This window comes from Citrus clementina, unplaced genomic scaffold (genome assembly GCF_000493195.1).
Source record: "Citrus clementina cultivar Clemenules unplaced genomic scaffold, Citrus_clementina_v1.0 scaffold_9, whole genome shotgun sequence".
In the NCBI taxonomy this organism is placed as follows: domain Eukaryota; kingdom Viridiplantae; phylum Streptophyta; class Magnoliopsida; order Sapindales; family Rutaceae; genus Citrus; species Citrus x clementina.
In genome coordinates, this window is record NW_006261964.1 from 4,219,241 (window position 1) to 4,241,540 (window position 22,300).

General features: G+C 32.0%; 1 protein-coding gene, 1 long non-coding RNA gene and 1 pseudogene across 2 annotated transcripts; all 3 read right to left on the reverse strand.

Moving 5' to 3' along the window:
• Nucleotides 1-4,652: 4,652 nt before the first annotated feature.
• LOC18032827 (L10-interacting MYB domain-containing protein) lies at nucleotides 4,653-5,522 on the reverse strand. Its single transcript, XM_024180359.1, has 2 exons — nucleotides 5,190-5,522; nucleotides 4,653-5,102 (listed from the first exon to the last, which is right to left on the reverse strand). Exons 1-2 carry the CDS (start codon nucleotides 5,520-5,522, stop codon nucleotides 4,653-4,655), a joined length of 783 nt encoding a protein of 260 aa, XP_024036127.1.
• A 7,481-nt stretch (nucleotides 5,523-13,003) lies between these two features.
• Nucleotides 13,004-14,129, reverse strand: LOC18032510. Its single transcript, XR_002906525.1, has 3 exons — nucleotides 14,098-14,129; nucleotides 13,596-13,652; nucleotides 13,004-13,040 (listed from the first exon to the last, which is right to left on the reverse strand). It is a non-coding gene; the product is annotated as an uncharacterized LOC18032510 (long non-coding RNA).
• A 3,230-nt stretch (nucleotides 14,130-17,359) lies between these two features.
• On the reverse strand, nucleotides 17,360-19,289 carry LOC18032027 (annotated as a pseudogene).
• Nucleotides 19,290-22,300: the final 3,011 nt, after the last annotated feature.

Genomic DNA, 22,300 nt, shown 5'->3' on the forward strand with positions numbered 1-22,300 from the left:
ATGATTATAAAATGATTACTATTTCTTGACTCATGGTACTTCATAATAATAATTATATACTTTTCCGTTATTAGTAACCTTATGTATGGGTTTGCTTACTGAGCTGAAGGCTCACTCCTCTTGTCCAACATTTTGCGGATTGATTTTAAAGATTTGGGCTTTTGGTCTAGCAGAGAGGATTTTTAGCTGAAAAACTTTGGCATTTTCTAAATTAATTAATTGTAGTTACTTTAATTATTGCTTAGAGTTGGATTTTATTTTGGAGGATTATTCAGTTATTTATTATTTTAGAGACTATACTTTGTCAATGGACAATATCAACTTTATTTGGGAATAGTAATAAGATTAATGTTATAAGATTTCATTCTAAATTTCTCTTGCGATTTTTGGGTGAATTTAGGGTGAATTTAGGGTGTTACAATTAGAGCTACAATGTTTCAAGGAAATGCATAGTTATCATGATCTTAGCCTTAAAAGGTTTTTGCTGCCCTTGGCCACCCCACTTTCAGCAAGCTTAAATAGGTTTTATCCACAAGATGAGTACAATGAGCACTCTAATATTTAAAATAATTTTTAGTAAAAAAAAAAAATCAAATATATGGTCAACGACCCAACGTTAAAGTCAAGTATAAAATTGAAGTGCAAGAAGACGATCTCCAATTTTCCGCAACTCAATTATTGTTTGGCGTAGTCAGAATTATGCATTTAAGATTAGAATTATATATTTTACGTCATTGAATCGCGCAATTGCGAATTTGATCGCCAATTTGGCATTTTTTGTTTCACTGTTTGAAAATTTTTTATGATATTTTTTAATTTAAAAAATTCGAATAAATATTATGAAATTTGAATATCATCATTTTTTGTGTCTCTATTCATCGGGGTCATACTACAACACTTACTATTTAAAAACACATAATGAATAATATTGATCTACATGTAGATAGATCGCGATATCTTTATAAGAGTAATGTTATACGTGCTAAAGTTTTATAACAAAATTTAATCTCAAATAATATGTTATTTATCAAATAAATAGTGGAATGATATAATTTAATTCACTTGAAAATTATAAAAAAAAATTATTAACAATTTGAGAAAGGAAAAGCAGCAGAGGTGGAATCCTCCCCCCAGGGCTGTTTTTAAAGTCAATGTTGATGCAGCCACCAATAGCCAACAGAAGAAGGTTGGATTGGCAGCAGTTATAACCAACTCAAAAGGCAAGATTATAGTTGCAGGCATTAATCAGTCTCATTTAAAGGAAGACATCAGTATTGCAGAAGCTGAAACAGTTGAGTGGGGTCTTCAGGTGGCAAGGAAATTAACTCTTCCATGCTTGATCATTGAATCAGATTATAAGGAGGTGGTGGAGCTTGTTAACAACACAAAGGATAGCAGAACATCAATTGACTGGATTATTTCAAAAATCCAGTATCCCTTTAGAGATCTTCATTCTGTTAATGTAAAATTTGTTCCTAGAGGCTGTAACGCTCATGCCCATTCTTTAGCGAAATTCGCTCTAGAGAAAGATTCTTCTGCAGCCCGGGAAAATTTTTTTTCAATAGACATACAATTTGTATTAGATAATGTTGTTCTTGTTTGAATGAAATGTTTACTTTCTTTTTAAAAAAATAAAAATAATACATCACATATCACATCATTCAAAATAAAATTTAAAATAAAATTTTAAGATATCTATTATTTTGGGACATCTATCATTAATCTTTTTTCACGTACGGACTTATAGCCTATTGATTGGTATTCTCCATTACATTTAAGCATCAATTTAATGAGCCAAAAGAACATGCCTTATAAGTTTTTAATTCGATTTCAGGAAATGGTCATATGCAATGCACGTGTTCTATTGACAAACATGCAATTTTCATTGTTATTATTGTTATTGTTATTTTTTTTTTTTTGGGATAATCAAGCTCGACAATTGTTTTGAGGAAGCATGTGCAACAGATCACGCCAGACAACATAAACAGTTGCTTCTAATTTTATGCAATTTTTATTTTATTTTCCCTTGAACTAAAGGGAAGAACAAGGCTTATCATGTGAAAGAGTAATCTTCAAGTGTATCGTTCATTTATTAAAAAAAAAAAGGAAAAATCTACATAATTTGAACAAGGAGGCAAAAAAAAAGAAAAAAAAGAGGAAAGAAAGAAAACATTTATTTCACTTGCAATTTTACATAAATAACTTATTTTTGGTTTAAAAAATAGAACAATACTTTTTAGAAGCAAATACATTCAATTGTGTCCAAATTTAAAGCATGTTTGAAAGGGAAGGCAAAAGTTAAAATTTTCATAAAACGGACGACATTTCAATTGAAACCTTTATATTTTTTTTGTAATAACAAAACCAAAGACACAAATGTGAAAATTGATTCTTAGGGCTCGTTTGGTATTGTTTTTGAATTTGTATTTTCTGAGAATAAAAATGAAAATGAAAATGGTGTTTTGCAGTTGCTGTATTTCGAATTTAAATATGCGTCTGGTATAATTTTCTGTATCCTGTATTTTAAAACTGAAAACAGTAATATGCGTTCGGTAGACAGAGTTGAAAATGATAAAAATAGAGAATATGCGTTCAGTAATACTTTTTTGAAAAACAGTTTTTACTATTAAGCATTTACATCATATTTATAGTTATAAAATAATTATTTAGCTAATACATACACAAATACAACATAATAATTTAAAACAAAATTATGATGAAAAATTTACATGATGATAAAGTTTTAGAATTAACATTAATTAAAAAAAAATTACATTGTCATTGTTTTTACATCATAATTAAGATATATATTACAACACATGATTTAAACAAAATAATTATAAAAAAAATACATGATAGACATTATGCATTACGTATGTAATCATGCCACATAGAAGCTGCAATTCTATCTCTTGTAGCACTCATCTCGGCGACACTTGCTGGAGATAAATCAATATTAGTAAGTGGCCTACTAGTGTCTCCTTCTTCATTGGTAACCAAATCTTGCACATCAAAGTCCCCAAATAACCTATCACTTGCATTTTCTCGTTGAATAAAGTTATGTAAAGCGCAACATACAATTGGAATTAGACATTGCTTACGTAAACTATAATTATGCATATCCCTTAAAATTGAAAATCGCGCTTTTAAAACACCAAAGCATCGCTCAATTACATTACGCAATGATGAATGTCTATAATTAAACAATCATTGGGGACCTCTAGGTGCTCGACCTGATCCTCTATAATCACGTAAATGATATCTCTCACCTCTATATGGTGTCAAAAATCCTTTCATATTTATGTATCCAGAATCCACAATGTAGTAATATCCTAAAATATAGAAACAATAAAACATAACTTAATTAAAAAATAAAGGCCAAAGATATTAACACACACACACACACACACACACACACACATATAAATCTCAATATTCTTACATTCTTCCAGACGTGGAAACCCAGATTCTGGTCTATTTAAGGCATCCATAAACACCCTTGAGTCATTGGCGGTACCTTCCCAGCCCGTATATACAAATGTGAACATCATGTCAAAAGAACATGCACACATGATATTTTGAGTCACATGAGTTTTTCTATCTCGATATGATATCTGTTTATGTGGTGGTGACTATGCATCAATGTGGGTTCCATCAATTGCACCGATACACTTATGTGAAAATATGTCAAGATTATTAATTTATTAACCAAATGTTAATGTCACATAAACTTTGAAGTAACATGTATTGAATTTCTTACCTCAAAATATGGAAAAAAAAATTGGATTGTTTCTAATCTCTGATGGCGTTTCCCTTTGAGGTTTTAGTTTTATAATGTGATTTGCCAATTGACAAAGTGCTTTTAACACATGCTTAAAGTGTGTAAACACAGTATCCCCTGAACGTTGAAAACGCTCAGATACAACCCGCACAACAGCACCATGGGACAAAACATACAAGCACATTGCTATAGCCTCCTTGATACAAATATTTCTATCATTCTCTAATAACTTTAGATGTTCAAGTGTATAACATAATCGAATAAAAACTTCCTTATCCATTCGAAACATGTTATACATCCTATTCAGATGACCATTTAACAATTCTTCAACAAATTCAGTACCAGATAATTGTCCTGTATACACTTGCCTTTTAATAGCACGCTGTTGTTTCTCATAAATTTTTATAGCAATGGCTACCTCTAAAACCTCTTCTTCAATATCTGTTAAACTATCAATATCATCATCTTCATTGCTGTTGTTGTTCATTTTTCTGATCTGATTAAAAAAAATCATAATTTATATCTCAAGTATATGATAATTGATCCAAAAAAAAAATTAAATAAACACACAAATACAAAATGATTCACCATATAAATATATTGTACCAAATAAATAAATAAAAACATTAGAAAGTTCAATTCACCAAAATAAAATAAAGTTCAACAAATACATTTCAGCTCATAAAAATAACATAAAGTTCGACAAATAAAAGTACTACAAAGTCCAAATCATAAAATGAACAAACACACGGTTCACAACCAATAAAATCTAAGTTAAACGCATTACATTTTAAAAAACAAACTATAAACTAGTTAACCAATATTTTTTCTATGCTCAGGCATGCTCAAAAAAGCTTTCCTCCACTCAATACTAGGCTCCATCAATATCTCCCAATTTCTCCACAGCTTCAATACACTCTTTAATAGACCACTTTTCAATACATTGAGAAGTTGACTCCGCACTTTTGCATTTAACCATCTCCATTCTAGCATTCATCACTGAACTAGTCATTTTAAAGTAACTGTCGAACTCACTCTTATTTTTTTTACCACGCTTAGTTGAAGTTGCAACTGGCCGACGATGCCTTTTTTCTATTTTAGGCTCGGAAAGATGTTCCATTGAATCATCATCCTCAATATCAACATGAACTCCATGACCAAGAAATTTGTCTTCCAATTCACGATCCTCATCCGAGGACAATGGAACTTGGCTAGAGAAAAAACATAAATGGCCAGAAGCTGTGGTGGTGTTGAATATCTCTCCTAAGGTTTGGTAATGCTCTAATCCTTTTTTACGATATGGCTTCACTCCAGGCACTCTCTGTGGAAAAAAATAAGTGTGTAAAACCAAAAAATAATATTTTAATTTTATACGAAACTATTTAATATACTACAAATATAGTTTTACCTTAATATATTCAGCCCAAACAGCTTCCGATGCTGTGACCGTATTTGAAACAGGATCCCAACCAAACCCGGTATGAGCTACTAAGTCAGAAAACTCTCGATGTTTTTTGCGCAACCTATTAAACTTGGACTTAAGTTGCCCTAAATTGAATCTTTTTTGGCATTGTTCTAACAACTCATCACTTATAGTGTTCCAAATTTTCTTAGTGAAAGTTGATGTTTGTAAATCACCATTTTTAACATGGTCATGTACAATACGAATAAAAACAGTTTCGGTCCAGCTAGACCAATCAACCTTATCCTCAACATTAACATCAACATCATGTGAATCCATATCTTGAAAAATTAGAAAAAATAACACATATCAAATAATGATCAAATTCAACATAACATATACATATTTCAGCAACATGTCATACATTAAAAACTGAATGGTACCCAAAAAAATAAAAAATAAAACATATATAAAATATTAATCAAATTAAAAACACTGCTATTAAATTTTTAGATATAAACATACAATTTTCAGTACATGCTATTAATCCCCCACTCAATTTTCAGTAATGTAATAACCCCCAACATGATTAATCTACAATACTCTAGTTATATCATTTGAGATATGTGGAATTATTAAGTACGAGGTGAAGTTTATTTGAATTCATTAAAATACTCAACAAACTCAATTTCTCACAACACTCATCAGTGAAATTTTTAGTTTTACTTCAAACACCCATTTTAATCTAATAAAGATTCCTCTCATACTCTTATGACTATTTTCTTCATAAAAAATAGTGGAAATATCAAAGATCTCTAGTATAAAGGGTATATTTTCCAGGATAATTTAAGACCCACAAATTCATCAAGTGATTTATACAAAATTATTACTTTTGGAATTAATATATCAATATAAATTTATTCATTATAAAAATTTCGTATGAGAGGAAGCTTCTTGATTATGATTTGGCATTATGAAAAGAGATTTTGGGAGTTTATGCAAAAATGAATTCAATTCTACTCTGCAATCAAATTGCCAGTTACAATTTGATTATTTTCTCGTGCATTTCTTTTTCTTCCTTTTCGCACAAATCTGTGAAGGATTTTTTTTTAAAATTTAGGTTGCATTATCAAACTTGGAAATAGAATTATTATTTTTTGAACACAAATTGAGATTTCACAATCTCTAAAATAAATGAGGAAAAATTTCAGCTCATAAATAAACAATTTGTCACTACATATGAACAACCTCAGAAATTTCTAGAATTAAAAATCACTCAAATCATCTCTCAAAAATTTCAGCTCATAAACAAAATAAATACCAGCAAGTGACAATGAAGTAGCAGTAGACGAAGATCCGAGAGAGCAAGTGCAGATCCGAGAGAGCAAAGACGAAGTAGCAGCAGCTGGACGGAGTCGGAGTAGCAGCAGCTGGACGGAGTCGGAGCAGCAGCGGTTACGGCAGAGAAAGAGCAGCGGCAGTGGCTAGCACACCAAGAGCGACCAAGAGAGAGATTCGCTGCAACTGGATTGAGAAAATTGAGGGGAAAGAGGGAGCTGTAGTGAACTGGATTGAGAGTGAGGCCTGCAGTGAAGAGAAAAGTGAGGGCTGCAGGGTCACGATTTCTTTGTTGTTTTTTAATTCATTTTTAGGTTTAGTTTGTAAAATTTAGAGAACATGTTTAACTTCAGTTGTATAGTTATAATAATGAATCCGGATTTTGTGTTTTGTGAAAAAAATCCACCGAACATGTTTTATGTGTGTATTATAAAAATGAAAACGAAAACATGGCTTGCAAAACGGTACCGAACGGGGCCTTAGATTCCTTGCATCTCTTACAAGTCAATCATCACTTGGCATGCTATGACCGCAGCGCAAAGGAAACATGATAAAATTGTGTGAGAAAGAGTGCACAAAATAATAATAATAAGACAATACGCCAAAAAGAAGCTGGGCATTGGTGCAAACGACTGAAATTGACAGTTGATAACGACAATTTTTAATATCTCCCCTCTGTTTATTATTATGATTAAATTACTTTTCTTTTTGAATTTTTCGTCCGTTTGGCAGTGGTGTGAGATAGTTGGGTTGTCAAATCTTAACTATTAAAGTGTTTGATAACACTTATAGCTGAGCTTTGGTATTTTGATATATTTTTTTTGACTTTTACTCCACAGTTGTAGTTTTAACTCTACAGCAGCGACAACTTAAAAGCTATAACAACTCACTCTCAAACACACTCAAAATCCTATAATTAAGCGGGTCACCATCACTTGATTACACCAACATTTTTGCCGATTAATAATTCATATTGCTTGCAATGTAGGATTTGGAACCGACGGCCGATGTGAGGCTGATTAAAATCTAAAACTAATTACCTTATTTTTTTCTTTAAACAATTGAGTAAAATGCACAATAGGTTGTGTTAGTTAGAAACGGACGATCAATAATGCACGTAGAATTACGAAAGCTAGAAATCATAACAAGTCAAAGTTTTGATAGAGACAATAAAGGGAGGAGATAATGTAGAAATTAAAGGGTAAAGAGTTTTTTTCTTGCCCCCCTATTTTTTGAAAAGGGATAGGCAATGAGCCTTCGTTACGGTAATATCTGGTGCTCAGTACTTATTGTATTATCTTTTTGTACGATAAGGTGATTTAAAACAAAAAAGAAAAAAGAAAAAAAAACATATGAGTGGTGCTATTGGCACACCTCCAACATCCTCTTAAATTAGTTGATAGGTTTTTTTTTTTGGGTCCGGATATTTTTTCCGGATATTTTCAAACTAGACAATCAGAAGACAGTGGATTCTTTCACTCTGTAGAAGTTGATATTGGTAGATGCATGAGTGTTTTCTGGGCAGATGGCAGGTCTAGATTTTCATGCAGTCAATCTGGATGCTACTATTTTTGATACTTCATATAGAAAAGGAGTTTTAAGAGGATAATAGAAGCCTAGAAGGGTCCCAATGGTTCCAATTAAAAAAAACACGCCTCCCTCGGTACTGCACATGAAGACCAGGAGAGACTGAGTAGATCTGACCCTACGGAAGCCCAAACCAACTTGGAAAGGCCCCAGTCTTTAGCTGCAGGCCCAATGAATACTATGATTTTGCTTATTCATTCGGTTTGAATGGGTCGGGCTGAGTGGATGCTATTAAGTTTTAACACTTTCTTTCGCACAATCCGTACGCTGCAACCAGAAATCAGCAAGTATTTTTTTTTTTGACAAGAAATCAGCAAGTATTGGCAATGAAATATTCAGTGCACAACTTAAATTAAATTGATCATGACATAACTCACATGTTTACCCTTATAAACATTAGAGGAGCCCTTACTACACTCGTACGTAACCCATACACAAGGGTAAAGCTATTAAGGGGGCAGAGCTGGGCTATAGCCTAGCCAAAATTTGACAACATTTTTTAGTTTTTTTGATTATATAGTGCTAATGTTGTTCACAGAATTAATATGCAGTTTTTACAAAACCATACACCACTGTTATATTTTATAAAAACTGACAAAATAATGTTTAAAAGTTTATCACTCAATTTGTTTTAGAATTTGGTATGGTAATAGATCACGATATCTTTATAAAATTCATTACAAATATTTCACAATCATCTAAAATTTCTAATTCATAATAATATTGTAAATTCATAAAATTTTAGGAATTAAAGAAAATTTTTAAAAGATATTCACGGAAAAACTTGAAAATTACTATCCAATTGATGTATAATCTTCTTTAGTATCTTCTATCTTATCTGGGAATTTGTTCCATGGACAACTTTTATTTGTTTAGAATGATATCTTAAATGGTTAGTCATGCCATTTGATATAAAAAATAAACCACAAGTATTTCAAGATTGATAACAATGGTAGTATATTAATAACCTCAAATGGAGAAAATTTCTTTAAAAATCAACATTTATTCAAACACACATGGTGCCGTATGAAAAGAAGTCAATAACAATTAAAAAAGAAATAGACATGCAATATTTTGATTCATTATTAGAAGAAGACAATACGGTAGAAAATAAGGTAGAAAGAAATATTCACGAAAGTGATGAGTTAGAAAATAATGAATTGAAATTTTAGACTCAATAAAATTAATCATATTTTATTATAGATGGTACAATTTTTACCAAAAAATGATGTGCAAGTTTCTAAAATATTTTATTATAGATAGTACAATTTTTATCAAAATCTGATTGTAATTCTAAGTTGTTACTAGTTTTTGATTCACTACTACTATATTCACTAAGATTACAAGTTAAATTTGTATTTTTATAATTTGCACGTATAGGTCAATTACACAATCATATAAAATTTCCAATTCATTGTTTTTATCTCATTATTTTTGTGTATCTTACGTTCTAGCTTGCTTTTTTTCCATCGTATTATCTTCTTCTAACAATGAATCAAAATATTACATGTCTATTTATTTTTTTAATTGTTATTGACTTCTTTTCATATGACAACACATATTTTTCAGATTTAAGTTCAAAAATGTTGATTTTTTTTTTAAATCACTCCATTACATTACTATTGTTATCAATCTTGAAATGCTTGTAATACATTTTTTAAATTAAATGTCATGAGTGACCATTCAAAATATCATTCAGAACAACTAAAAGTACATAGAAAAAAGCCTCTAAAGTACTCAAAACTTTCATCTTCAAGCCTAATGGCAATCTTCCTTGATTGCCATAAAAAAGTTAAAAGAAAGACAATATTTTATTTTTATTTTTATTTTTAGCCGTGAATTAATAAAAAGAAAATACTAGAAACCGTTGTATCTAAATCAGATGGATAATTAAATAAATTACTTAATCTGGCTTTAATCAACAACACTAAGCATGGAAATTACTTTGAGATATTTTACGACATTTTCACTCACTCGACTCACTCGTACCTCTGTTTTCCTTTCGCCTGGAGTGCCTATGTCATCAAGTCGTCAATGGAAGGGAGTTGGACAAAACAAAATCAAAAGGGGCAAAATGTAAATGAAAATATTTTACGTTTGCTGGGTTATACGACGACGTTCCAGCTTAAAGCGTCCTGTGGGACGCACGCGTAGTACGGCGTCGTCTGATATCCGAGTTTATATGCGGTTCTTTTCTTATTTCTAGTCTCGTTGTCGTCACTTTGAGCAGTATTATTCTAGTCGCAAGTTAAAAACTGTAAGGGCATGTTTGGTGCATGGGATTGTGTGGTATCATATCACTATTCATATTAGTTTATTACCAAGAAGATGTTTGGCAGAATTTAAGACCTCATTATACTGCATTATAATGCAGCATAATGAGGCGTGGGGCCGCATTACGCAAACCCGAGGGAACCTCGGATTTGTGTAATGCGGAAGCTTTTTGCCTCAATTGAGGCAACAGTTAATGCCTCAATTGAGGCAAATTTATTTTATTAAAATATTATAAAAATAAATTATTTTATTATTAAATACTAATATAATGAATAAAATATAAAAATAAATTATATGATAATATTATTTTATTTATTAATGATTAATTATTAATGTAAATAATGTTATAATATTATTTACAGTTTATAAATAATATTATTTACAGTTTATTAATATATTATTTACATTAATATTAATTTTAAAATTAATATTATTTAAATTTATACAAATTTAAATATTTATAATTATTTATATTAAATTATAAATTTATTAATATATTAAAATGTAAAAATAATAATATATTGTAAATTAAAATATAATTTAATATTATTGAATAATAATTTATTAATTTATATTAACAATTATAATATTAATTATAATCTAAATTTATTATTTACATATAATATTAAATTTTATAAATTTGTTTTATCATAATTATAATACAAATTTTAGAAATTTAATCATTAATTTTTAATATTTACTAAAAAATTGTTAAATTTCTACAATTAAGATTTCTATATTTATTATTTTTCTAAGTATTAATAAATATAATTTTTAATTATTTAATTTAATTAATCATAAAAATTAATACAATACAATGTAACACAAAATATAGTTTAATTAAAAATTAATACAGTACAGTGTAGCACCAAACATTGTACAGTATTGTTATAATACAATGCTAATGCAATACATCATAATACAATACACCAGCATTAAAATAATGCAATACAGCATAATACAATACAGTGTGCCAAACGCACCCTAAATAAATACATAAAATTTCCTTTTCTTTTGACATTTGGAAATATTTCCTGAAAATTAAAAAAACAATATCCATATTTTAAAACATAATTGCCCCTCTTATCCGTATTTTATTTTTTGAAAAATTCTGATAGGAATTTACAAACAAATTTGATTAATAAGTGGACGCATCCATCTTATGTCAGGAATTACTTGCAACACGAACAAACTGTCTATTGCTGCCTCACAACTGCCTGGTAAACTAGTAAATTCTCCATCTCTTTTATTTTTATTTTTTATTTTTTCTCTCTTTTAAGTTGTATAAACTTATGAGCCTTTATATCTAATGCTACAAGATTTCACCGCTCATGCGTCTATACAAGACAAGTTTATGAGCATTGAGCAGTGAAAATGAAGCGCCTGGGAGGAAACAACGATCGCTGTAAGTTGTGTCCTTTGGCATCGCAATGTATTCGTATGACATCTCAACTGGGTATGTGTATTTGTAAGATTTCACTGTTTTAAAGCATCCACAAGCTATATTTTTAGATATCGCCGTCCAATTACAGCTTGACTTTGTAATTTGCTTCGCTTGACATCCATGGCAAGGTATTATTTCTAATACGTCTGTTGGGCAAACTCATACACACTGAATACACCCTATACGTGTATCATATATTGTTTGGGATATTAAGTTTTAACTAACAGACAGCCAGGTCGAGAGAAGGTTTCGTTACCTGGTCGCATATATCAACACGACCAGCATGACTCGAGCAGATTAGGAACTGGTCGCATGATCTTTACAAGCTAAGTCAAGAAGTTCTATTCAAAGATCTATCTGCAACATCCAAGCGTGTTTAAAGCACAATCACGCATTACAACGGTTGAACAATAACTACGCAAACAAACATATTAATTTACACATTTAAATGATGCATTCAATTAGGTAACGGCCACACGCTGAGGAATAACCGCGGTTGTTTATAAAAGCAAAAAAAAATCTAGTAAAATGGGTCTTTTTTCAAAAAAAAAGAAAAAAGAATACAAGTGATATCATTCTTCCCAGTACAGAAACCATTGATTTGAGCATCGGAGGGAAACGCTGGGAAAATTCAGCACTCCTAACCGTCATTATTTTTGTTATAGGTTACAGGAAACATAGGAACATTTCAATATACATAATATCAACAAGGAAGCACCATCAGGTCAGAACAAATTTGACCGTTGACAAAGCAATCTGGTCATCATTATCCGCTCGACTAAATTTAAGCATCAACAATATACATACATACATATATACATACATACATATATACATACATACATATATATTTACTAAATCCACTCACTACCCTACATAGTAAACAGTAAACAGTAAACAAACAATTAATTAAATTGGTAAATAAAGGTGAATTCCCATCACACAGAACTGGGAATAGCTCAACAAGCAATCACTGGTAAAACCTTGCCACTATGTCACATAAATCTATCTTAAAAGCGTACAATAGATAATTCAACTTGTTAACGGATATTTTCTCTTTATTAGTCCTTAGCAATGCCACAATTGTTTTCGAGTTATCAGTTTCACATTTCTCCACATTCTGCGATTGTGCATACCAGTTTAGGCCGGTTGTTGGGTCCGGTGACCACATTTTCGATCTTCCCGACAACCAAAAGACCATCTCCGAGCACCCTCTACACTAAAGTTATATTTACCCAAAAAAAAAAAGCATTTTAGAGGGACTATTTCATCAGTAAGGACTCAAAAAGCCATTGAAATAAACGAAAAAGGAAAAAAATGGATTGCCCCAGGCAGCAAAATGGTATTCTTATAAACGGGACTATGAATTAGATCGTCACCCCTAAAGTTAGAGCTGAACAACCAGAACTAATATAGACAGTCAAGTAACAGCACAGACATCCACGCATCCGCATAAAAGATTAAAAGAGCCTAAATATATTGATATACCAATGACTATATTTACTTGATAACTACAATTCAAGCTAAACCAACAGAAGAATACATAAGCATTTGGTAAAGAAACTCAGTTCTTCTAGTGACATTCGATGATGTTTAGATCTTTATAATTTAGATTTAATAATTCTTGACGAGTAACAAAATCATCAATTAATACCAGAAAATATTGTGCAATTCTGGCTCATGGAAAATATACAATTACGCCAAAAACAATTAAATGTGGCGTACTAGATACACTGATGATGAGGACAACAAAACATTGGAGCACTTACCCCAAATACAACGTGCTTATTGTCAAGCCAGTCACATTTTGCACAAGTGATAAAGAACTGTAATGAAAACAAGTGCAAGAATGAAAACTTTATGATATCTACATAATAGATAATTTGAAAAAGATACTCAAAACATAAATTCTAGTCATACTGTTCAACGTTCAGGTTATAAAACAAACAACAATTGACAACTACATTTGCAGTTTAAACTTTTTTTGGTAAAAGGTAGCTGTCAAGTAGAAGCTACTTTGCTTCCGCAGAAATTAAATTATTTTTATGTCAACAGTAAAGGATTAAAATTAGAGTAACTTTAGAAGAAAGCTAAAAGTGTTCCAAAACACTAGCAGCTACCCTAAAATTAAGATAAAACAACAGCAGTTACATATGGGTCCTTGTTGTGTCTATCTTATAGTTTTTTTCAGTCTCCTATTTTGTGTATTCTTAGATATATGTGTGAATAGCAAAGACAGGAGGAGAGAGATACAGGATGCTGATGAATTACCTGGCACCCATTAGTATTTGGTCCGCTGTTTGACTGCAACAAGAGCAAGATGGCGTTCCTTTAGGGCTTGTTTGGTTATTGTATTAAAGGCCCTCGTTGTATTAATTTTACACAAGTCCATGTTTGGCAAAACAAAAGTTACAGTAACACCACATTATTGGGCCAAGCTAATGCAGGAAGTTGCCGCATTAGCTAAATCCGACTCACAGTCAAGTTTAAGTTAATGCGGCAAGTGCCGCTTGTTTTTTTTTTTTTCCCTCCCTTTTCACTTTTTGCCTTTGCAACTTGACTTTTGATATTGTTTTTTGACTTTTGACTTTTGTTCTATAATAATAATAATAATAACTTTTAATTTAATATAATATTATATAATATTTTTATTTTTTATTTTTACATTATAATTATTAATATAAATTAATAAATATGTAATTTATTATTCAAGATTATTATATTATATTTTTTTATATTTTATATTATAATTTATTAATAAATTTATAATTTATTATACTAATAATAAATAGTTAAATATGAATAAATTTAAATAATATTAATTTAAAATTAATGATAATATAAAATATTAATACAATTTAAATATATTAATATAATATATCATATTAATATAATATAGTACAATATTTAATTTAGATTAATCAAAAAAATTATTACAATACAATGTAGTACTAAATATTATACAATATTATTATAATATAATGTTAATGCAATATAACATAATACAATACACCAGTATTAAAATAATACAATACAACATAATACAATACGTGTACCAAACGCACCCTTAGTGTCAGTAGGAGCATTTGACTAAACTCGTGTTAAAGTGAAAAGCAGCTGGAAAATATGAGTTTTGCAAGGCAAACAAAGGCATTCAAATAGATTGACAGGGCATTTTAAGCAAATCCAATGTGGTGGAAGTTACCATCTTTAGTTTACATTCCATTTCTCTCATTGAAAATAGCTATTATTGAAAATGGAAATGAGAATTAAACCTCAAATCGGTAAATAATAAAGCTTCGAGTGTGTTTGGGATTGAGGTTTGATAGTTGTAGCTTAAAAGCTATAGCTACTAAAGTGTTTGGTAAATACTAGTTGTTGTAACTTATAAGCTACGTTGATATGATTTTTTACTTGTATAATAGAAAATCTTTTATATCTTTAATAATTTTGTCAAAATTATTATTTAAAATTTATATTTATTATATATTATTAACTTTTATTTTATAGTTACAACTTTTTTTTCCACAACAATTATATCTTAAAAGTTACATTACCTCAATTCCAAACGGGCGTTCATCTCTTTGCCGTAAAAATCATGCACTTTCACCGACTGGTTATTCATCTCCCTTGATCTCTCTTTGCCCATTCCACATTAGAATAGTTGAACATCTCTTTGACTTTGTAATATCTTTAAAAACAATGACTCCACTAGTTCCTCACCTCAAACAAATTCCTACTCAATAAAGTAGACCCTCTATTTTAGATAACAAAACAACACCAACTACAATGAAAAACAAAAACTTGAGAATAATTCTGGCATAATCCCACCTTATCTCTCTCTCAGACGACCTCTTACTTCTGGAACATTTGCTCACATGTGCAATCAAAGATGTGGTATAAGTCTTCCTAAGCGCTCAGTCTAAATCCATTAAATCACGAGTGTTAATTGGGTATTCCTCAAACTGCATCTGTATCGAGGAATATAACTACTAATGGTATTTATTTCATATGATCAAAATTCCCCCTTGTAAACAAAGCGAATTACTGACTTTGTTCATAATCTACAATATCTTCTAAATATCTTGGAACCTTTTTCAAGGCCGTGAAATAACAGATTCTATAAGAAATAACATATTCTATATAGACTGTATAGAAGAAATGTAACGTAAAGAAGAGTGCTTTTCTTTAAGTAACCAAGCCAACAACTTATTTGGACTCGGTTAGATTGAGAAATTTTCTTAAAAAATTCAATAATCTAACCGGAATATTGTCAAAACAAATTTCGCCAGACCCCTAAACTGTGTCTAGCAAAATCAAGCCTTAATCCTTGTCTTCCCTTCATAAATTATCCTCTTGGTTCTGCTGCCTCGCTCCAGCAGAAAACATGTGAGAGACCCTACAACTATCAATAACTGGAATCATCCACATCAGAATTGTGATTCATATTAATGGGTCTGAACCATTATTTATTTCATGTGATAAGGGAATAGGAGTCTACAGGCATGCGCGCGCACACAAAAATGCATGCAGTTAAAGAAGCATCTATAAATCTTGAAACTAGATTGAGCACAAGATCATGATAACTGAGGCACTGGTACAGAGACACAAGATTTGCATCTTTCTGTAATTAAAGTGCCACTCTGGTGGCATCTTACATTACACTGGTATTCTCATGTCCTCCCTGAGATTGCGTTGTACCATATTTGTGGTTTGTGTTCCAATGGAAAACAGAGGTCCTGGGTTGTCGCTTTTTAGTTTTAGAATATGTTCCATTTGATACTTGTGGAATTTCATTTTCTTAAAAACTTCATGTGGGCTTTCAATTCTTAAAGTCGATAGGCATCATCGGTTGACAAATATTATTACGTCTTCATTGTAAGTGCTCTTGACCATCTGTTTTCGCATGAAGGAAATAACAAAAAAAGCCAAACTAATGGCACTGTACTACCGCGAAAACAGATGGGGCGGTGAGTTCTCAATTTATCAAGTTCGTTGCTAACGGAAAGTAGAACTGTTTTCAATTTTATGTTCTGTTTTCTCAATTTTTCTTTCTTTCTTTCTTCTGACATACAAGATACAAGCGTACATAAATATATGTTACACGTTCGATAAAATTACACGTTTAACGCCCTAAGTATCCCCGGTGGGTGCATGCAAATACGCAATTATGTTGGTTCTTTGGTTTCCTTAATGACTATTTGATGAGCTTTCAATTCATCTGCAAGGGTCAAATGTCTTGTACCCAGGACTAGAAATTAAAAAGAGACACAAGTCCACTCTTCCATTCTCAGGGGAAAAAAATGGGGATGTTTTATGAACTATGGTGCTTTTTATTTCAAGCACATGTTCTATAAATAAAAACTAATCAGCTGCAAAATCTCAATATGACATATGTACGGGAAAAATGTAAGAATTGCTGATAAAAGAATTTAAAGAACAATCTATAACTAGAAGCCTACTTCTTCCACTTGAGATAGCTGAAAAACGGTTTCTCTGGCCAAGAAGAAGCCGCGAAACCAATACATGCGCTCTATTGGCCCCAGCTCAGCCTCTCTGTGTCTGCAAACTTCTTCAGAAATTCCACCATCACCACTTGAAAAACAATGGTTGTCCCGATAATCCCCAGAAACAGCCTGTTCTTATGTATCCCCTCAAAGACATTCTTCTTTTCAAGCTTCCTCGCGTTGAATTCGTTGAACACGTGGCAAAGGACGAATGTGTTGAAGATCAAGGTGTCCTTTACCTTCTCATTTACACCAAAGATGGATTCACCTATGAACTGTAATGTCAAGAGGACTGCTATCTGACAGAAAGCTTGGACCAGAAGATTCCTCCACATGATGTTGGTGATAAGTGGCTCCGTTCGACCGACGGGTGGTTTACCTCCTCCATATCCATGTTCATCTCCAGGACAGCCCAAGAAAGAATTGCTTTTTCAGTGGGACTGCCTGAAAACTCAACATCAGATACTGAAGTTTCCCTATATACGCTGCCGGTTGTATTCAGAGCAACTCCTTCTTGAATCAATTTAATAATATTTGGAGAAACTGATGAAGCATCAGCTTCTTTTACAAGTTCTTTGCCGAGCCAAAACTTTGTCACCTTCATCCGATTTTCAGTGAGTGTGCCTGTTTTATCTGTACCAATGGTGGTTGCAGAACCCATTGTTTCACAGGCAGAGAGCTTCCTCACCATAACTTGATCAGCCATCATTCTCTTCATGGAATAAGCAAGAGTAAGCGTAACAGCCAAAGGGAGACCTTCTGGTATCGCAACCTCAATAATAGTAACTGTAGCAGCTACAATCCCCACAACAGCATTCACTATATCGTCAACCTTTGTCTTGCTTCCATTATACTCCTGGTTTCCATTCTCGTCTGTTGTATTCCCTGTGAAGTAGCGAAGCAGCAAGACGACAAGAGCCAAGAAAGCAACTGCCAATCCAATCTTACCTGTTGATGAAGTTAGCTCGTTGAGCCGGGCTTGTAAGGGCGTCTGCTCACTGTTGTCGCGGCTTATTTGGCTCATCCGTTGGCCCCAGGTTGTGTTCATGCCAACGGACGTGGCAAGCATGCGAGCATAACCATCAGCCACCTTTGTGCCAGAAAACAAGAATGGATTCTGGCTGCTGTTAACCTCCAGATGATCACTCTCCCCTGTCATGCTTGATTCGTCTACTTGTAACGAATGGCCATCTAAGAACAATCCGTCAGCAGGTACTTGATCTCCAATCTTTAAACATATGACATCTCCAACAACAATTTCAAAAATGGATATTTGTTGGCGGCGACCATTTCTATGACATCAATTTGTATATTGTTGCTGACTTTTGATAACTTGTCAAACTGTAGAGTCTGTGTAAAGTTGCTTCCAGCTGAAATGGCAATGACCAAAAAGAACAAGTATGCTTCCACCGTCATACCATCCCTCTTTCAAGCCATGCTCCTTAATGCCGAAGGCAAGAGAAAGCACAGCACAGCCTAAAAGAATCAAAATGGTAAGATCTTTAAGAGCGTCCACAACAAAGTAGAACAAGCTCTTGGATGGAGGTTTCTTGTACGTGTTTGAACCAAATGCTTCACGTCTCCGAGCAATATCTTGATCACTGCCACAGATTCCAGCATCAAAATCTGTTTCGAGAGCAGAGGCTACGCGGCGAACCCCATCAAACTTATGAAGTTCGTCGAGATCTTTCATCTTCACAAGCTCAGCAAGACTCGTTTGATCAATCTTGAATGATTCACCATGTTGTTGAAGATTTACAACGGTGTAAGATGGAGAGCGGGAAACCTTGTTGATACCCTCTTGGCTTTAGCAATTTCGGCTAGTGAGAAAAGTGTTCTGGAGCAGTAGATTTTAGTTAAAGCTGAGTGCCATTTTTTGGTGGGCACGTTAAGGGTGGCCGGAAAATTAAGCAAAGACTCTATGGAAACAGCGTTTGCATGGAAAATGGTAGACATAGACATGGTAGTGTGATTGATGGGAACAAAACTGAAAATATAAGATCGGAGCATACTTAGCAATAGATAAGCAAATAACAAAACGCTGGGTCGGGGGAGGTGAAGAGCTTCAATTGGTTCTTATTTATACGTGCAAGGTGGCTAAATCGGGCTAAGTCGGTTTGTGTGAGATTCGCTGGGAATAACGCATAGAATCTCTATCAAACATTTTTGTAGAATTTCTATCAAACATTTAGCATTTTTGTGGAATTTCTTGTTGAAAATGTGATTAAAAAAAAAGGTCAAAAATTGTGGTTTCAAATTGGTGGCTTAATCACCAAATTTATTGATCAAATTTGATCAAGAGTGGTGGGCTTGATTTTAGGCAAAATTTTGCCTATAAAAAGGATGCTCTCATTTGAGAGCTTGGCATTTCAAAATCCCAGAAAAGCAATCCAAGTTTTGGTGAGAAACTGAGAGAGAAATGTTCTTAGGCATATAGTTATATTAAAAGAGCATTTGATTTCTTAATATGGGTATTACGGATTTATTTTGTTAAAGAATATTTCTCGAGATCATGTATTTGGGGGCTTGGGTGAGAGAAAATTATTTCTGAGAGTGTGGTTCTAATAATTTTTCACATAGTAAATATTTTTTCACGGTGGTTGTCTTTGACAACGACCGTGGTTTTCTCCGTACTTAGAGTTTTTCACGTAAATCTTATGTTGTGTGATTGGTGTATTCTTCATTTAATTTTTGCTAATTTGTTGCTTGACAAATTGCTTGGAGTGATCTTGTGAGGAAACTCAATTTCCTAACAGTGGTATCAGAGCCAATGGTTCGTACTTGGGATATACAATATTATTCATGTATATAATACTTTTTATGTATACGGTACTATTTACGTGAAATAGTGGGGCCAATCCAAATAGTTTGTGGTGAAGATCAAAGACTGATCTATAAAGCAAATATGTCAGCAACTAGTGTTTTGCAAACTTGGAGTTTGATGTTGTTGAAAAATTAATGGGAGAATGATTTTTTGTTGGCTTGTGGAGAATTCATGTAAAATGTGTATCCAATATAGTATGCACAAGGATTTGAAGGTGTAACAATTTGGCATCTCAAGGAAATTGTCAAGAAGGTGGAGCGAGTTCGGTAAATTGCTCCAGAATCAGTAAAGGAGATATTGATATTCTCGCAAATGGTGAGTTTCTTTTTATAAGAGACTGGGTTAGTTCTTCTGGCATGTAGATTTCCAAGTTGCCATAAAAGAGAACATATTATTATCAGCGAGATCCACAAGTTTGCACGCGGGTATTGGCTTGGTATAAATGCAAGGTGTGTGGTGGAAAAGTTATGTCATGTCTGAAGAATTCTTAGGGAAATCAAGCATGAGAATTACACCATAATTTTCAACGGATATGTTCGACATGTGCCGAGAAAAATCTTAAAATTGTTGATTTTAAGTGGTATATTTTTTATGGTGGAGTATGATAATTCTCTATGTTGAGAATTATGATTGTTGGTGAATAAAAGAACAAAAAGCAGAATATATATTGAAGTGTTTTTCACACATTTTCATTAACTGTAATGCATGTATTTATATACATCATTTGTAACTAATAAAGAGAAAATAAAGGAAACTATACATGAGAGTATCAAGGAGAATAATGGAAGAGATTGCTGTCTGTAACTTGTGGAGAGTATCATGGAGCTTGAGATTATCTGATAGTGAAGACAGTGCTTTGTAGCAGTGGCTATGAATTTTTTTTTTTAATCATGGTGGAGATTGTTGAAAATGTGATTAAAAAAAGGGTAAAAAATTGTGACTTCAAATATGGTGGGTTAATCACCAATGTTGAATATTCCCATTAATTTGGTAAGATTCCAATTATTTCGGTTAGTTACCAAATTTATTTTTCATAATTTTATTTTTAGTTAGGTAAGTTCCTAATTTTGGTTATACTTTCTCCCTTATGGGTCTGTATATTTCAACTATTATTTCACTGATTTTGCGTTTAATATTCCAATTAACTTGGTAAGATTCCGGTTGTTTGGGTTAAATACCCAAATTATTTTTTTGGTTAGATTAGTTCCTAATTTTGATTAAGTTTTTTCATTTATAGGTTCATATGTTTCAATTTATTACTCCACCAATTTTACGTTTGATATTCCTACTAAATTCGTTAAATGCCAAAATTTTGGGCTATGTTCCAAGTAACTTTAATTTTCCGTTGGATGAGTTCCTATTTTTCATTGCACTTTCTCTCTTATTGGTTCATGTGTTTCAACTAATTGTTACTCTAATTTTATGTTGAATATTCCCATTAATTCGGTAAGATTCCAATTATTTCGGTTAGTTACCAAATTTATTTTTCATAATTTTATTTTTGGTTAGGTAAGTTCCTAATTTTGGTTATACTTTCTCCCTTATGGGTCTGTATATTTCAACCATTATTTCACTGATTTTGCGTTTAATATTCCAATTAACTTGGTAAGATTCCGGTTGTTTGGGTTAAATACCCAAATTATTATTTTTGGTTAGATTAGTTCCTAATTTTGATTAAGTTTTTTCATTTATAAGTTCATATGTTTCAATTTATTACTCCACCGATTTTACGTTTGATATTCCTACTAAATTTGTTAAATGCCAAAATTTTGGGCTGTTCCAAGTAACTTTAATTTTCCATTGGATGAGTTCCTATTTTTCATTGTACTTTCTCTCTTATTGGTTCATGTGTTTCAACTAATTGTTACTCTATTTTTGTGTTGAATATTCCCATTAATTTGGTAAGATTCCAATTATTTCGGTTAGTTACCAAATTTATTTTTCATAATTTTATTTTTGGTTAGGTAAGTTCCTAATTTTAGTTATACTTTCTCCCTTATGGGTCTATATATTTCAACTATTATTTCACTGATTTTGCGTTTAATATTCCAATTAACTTAGTAAGATTCCGGTTGTTTGGGTTAAATGCCCAAATTATTATTTTTGGTTAGATTAGTTCCTGATTTTGATTAAGTTTTTTCAT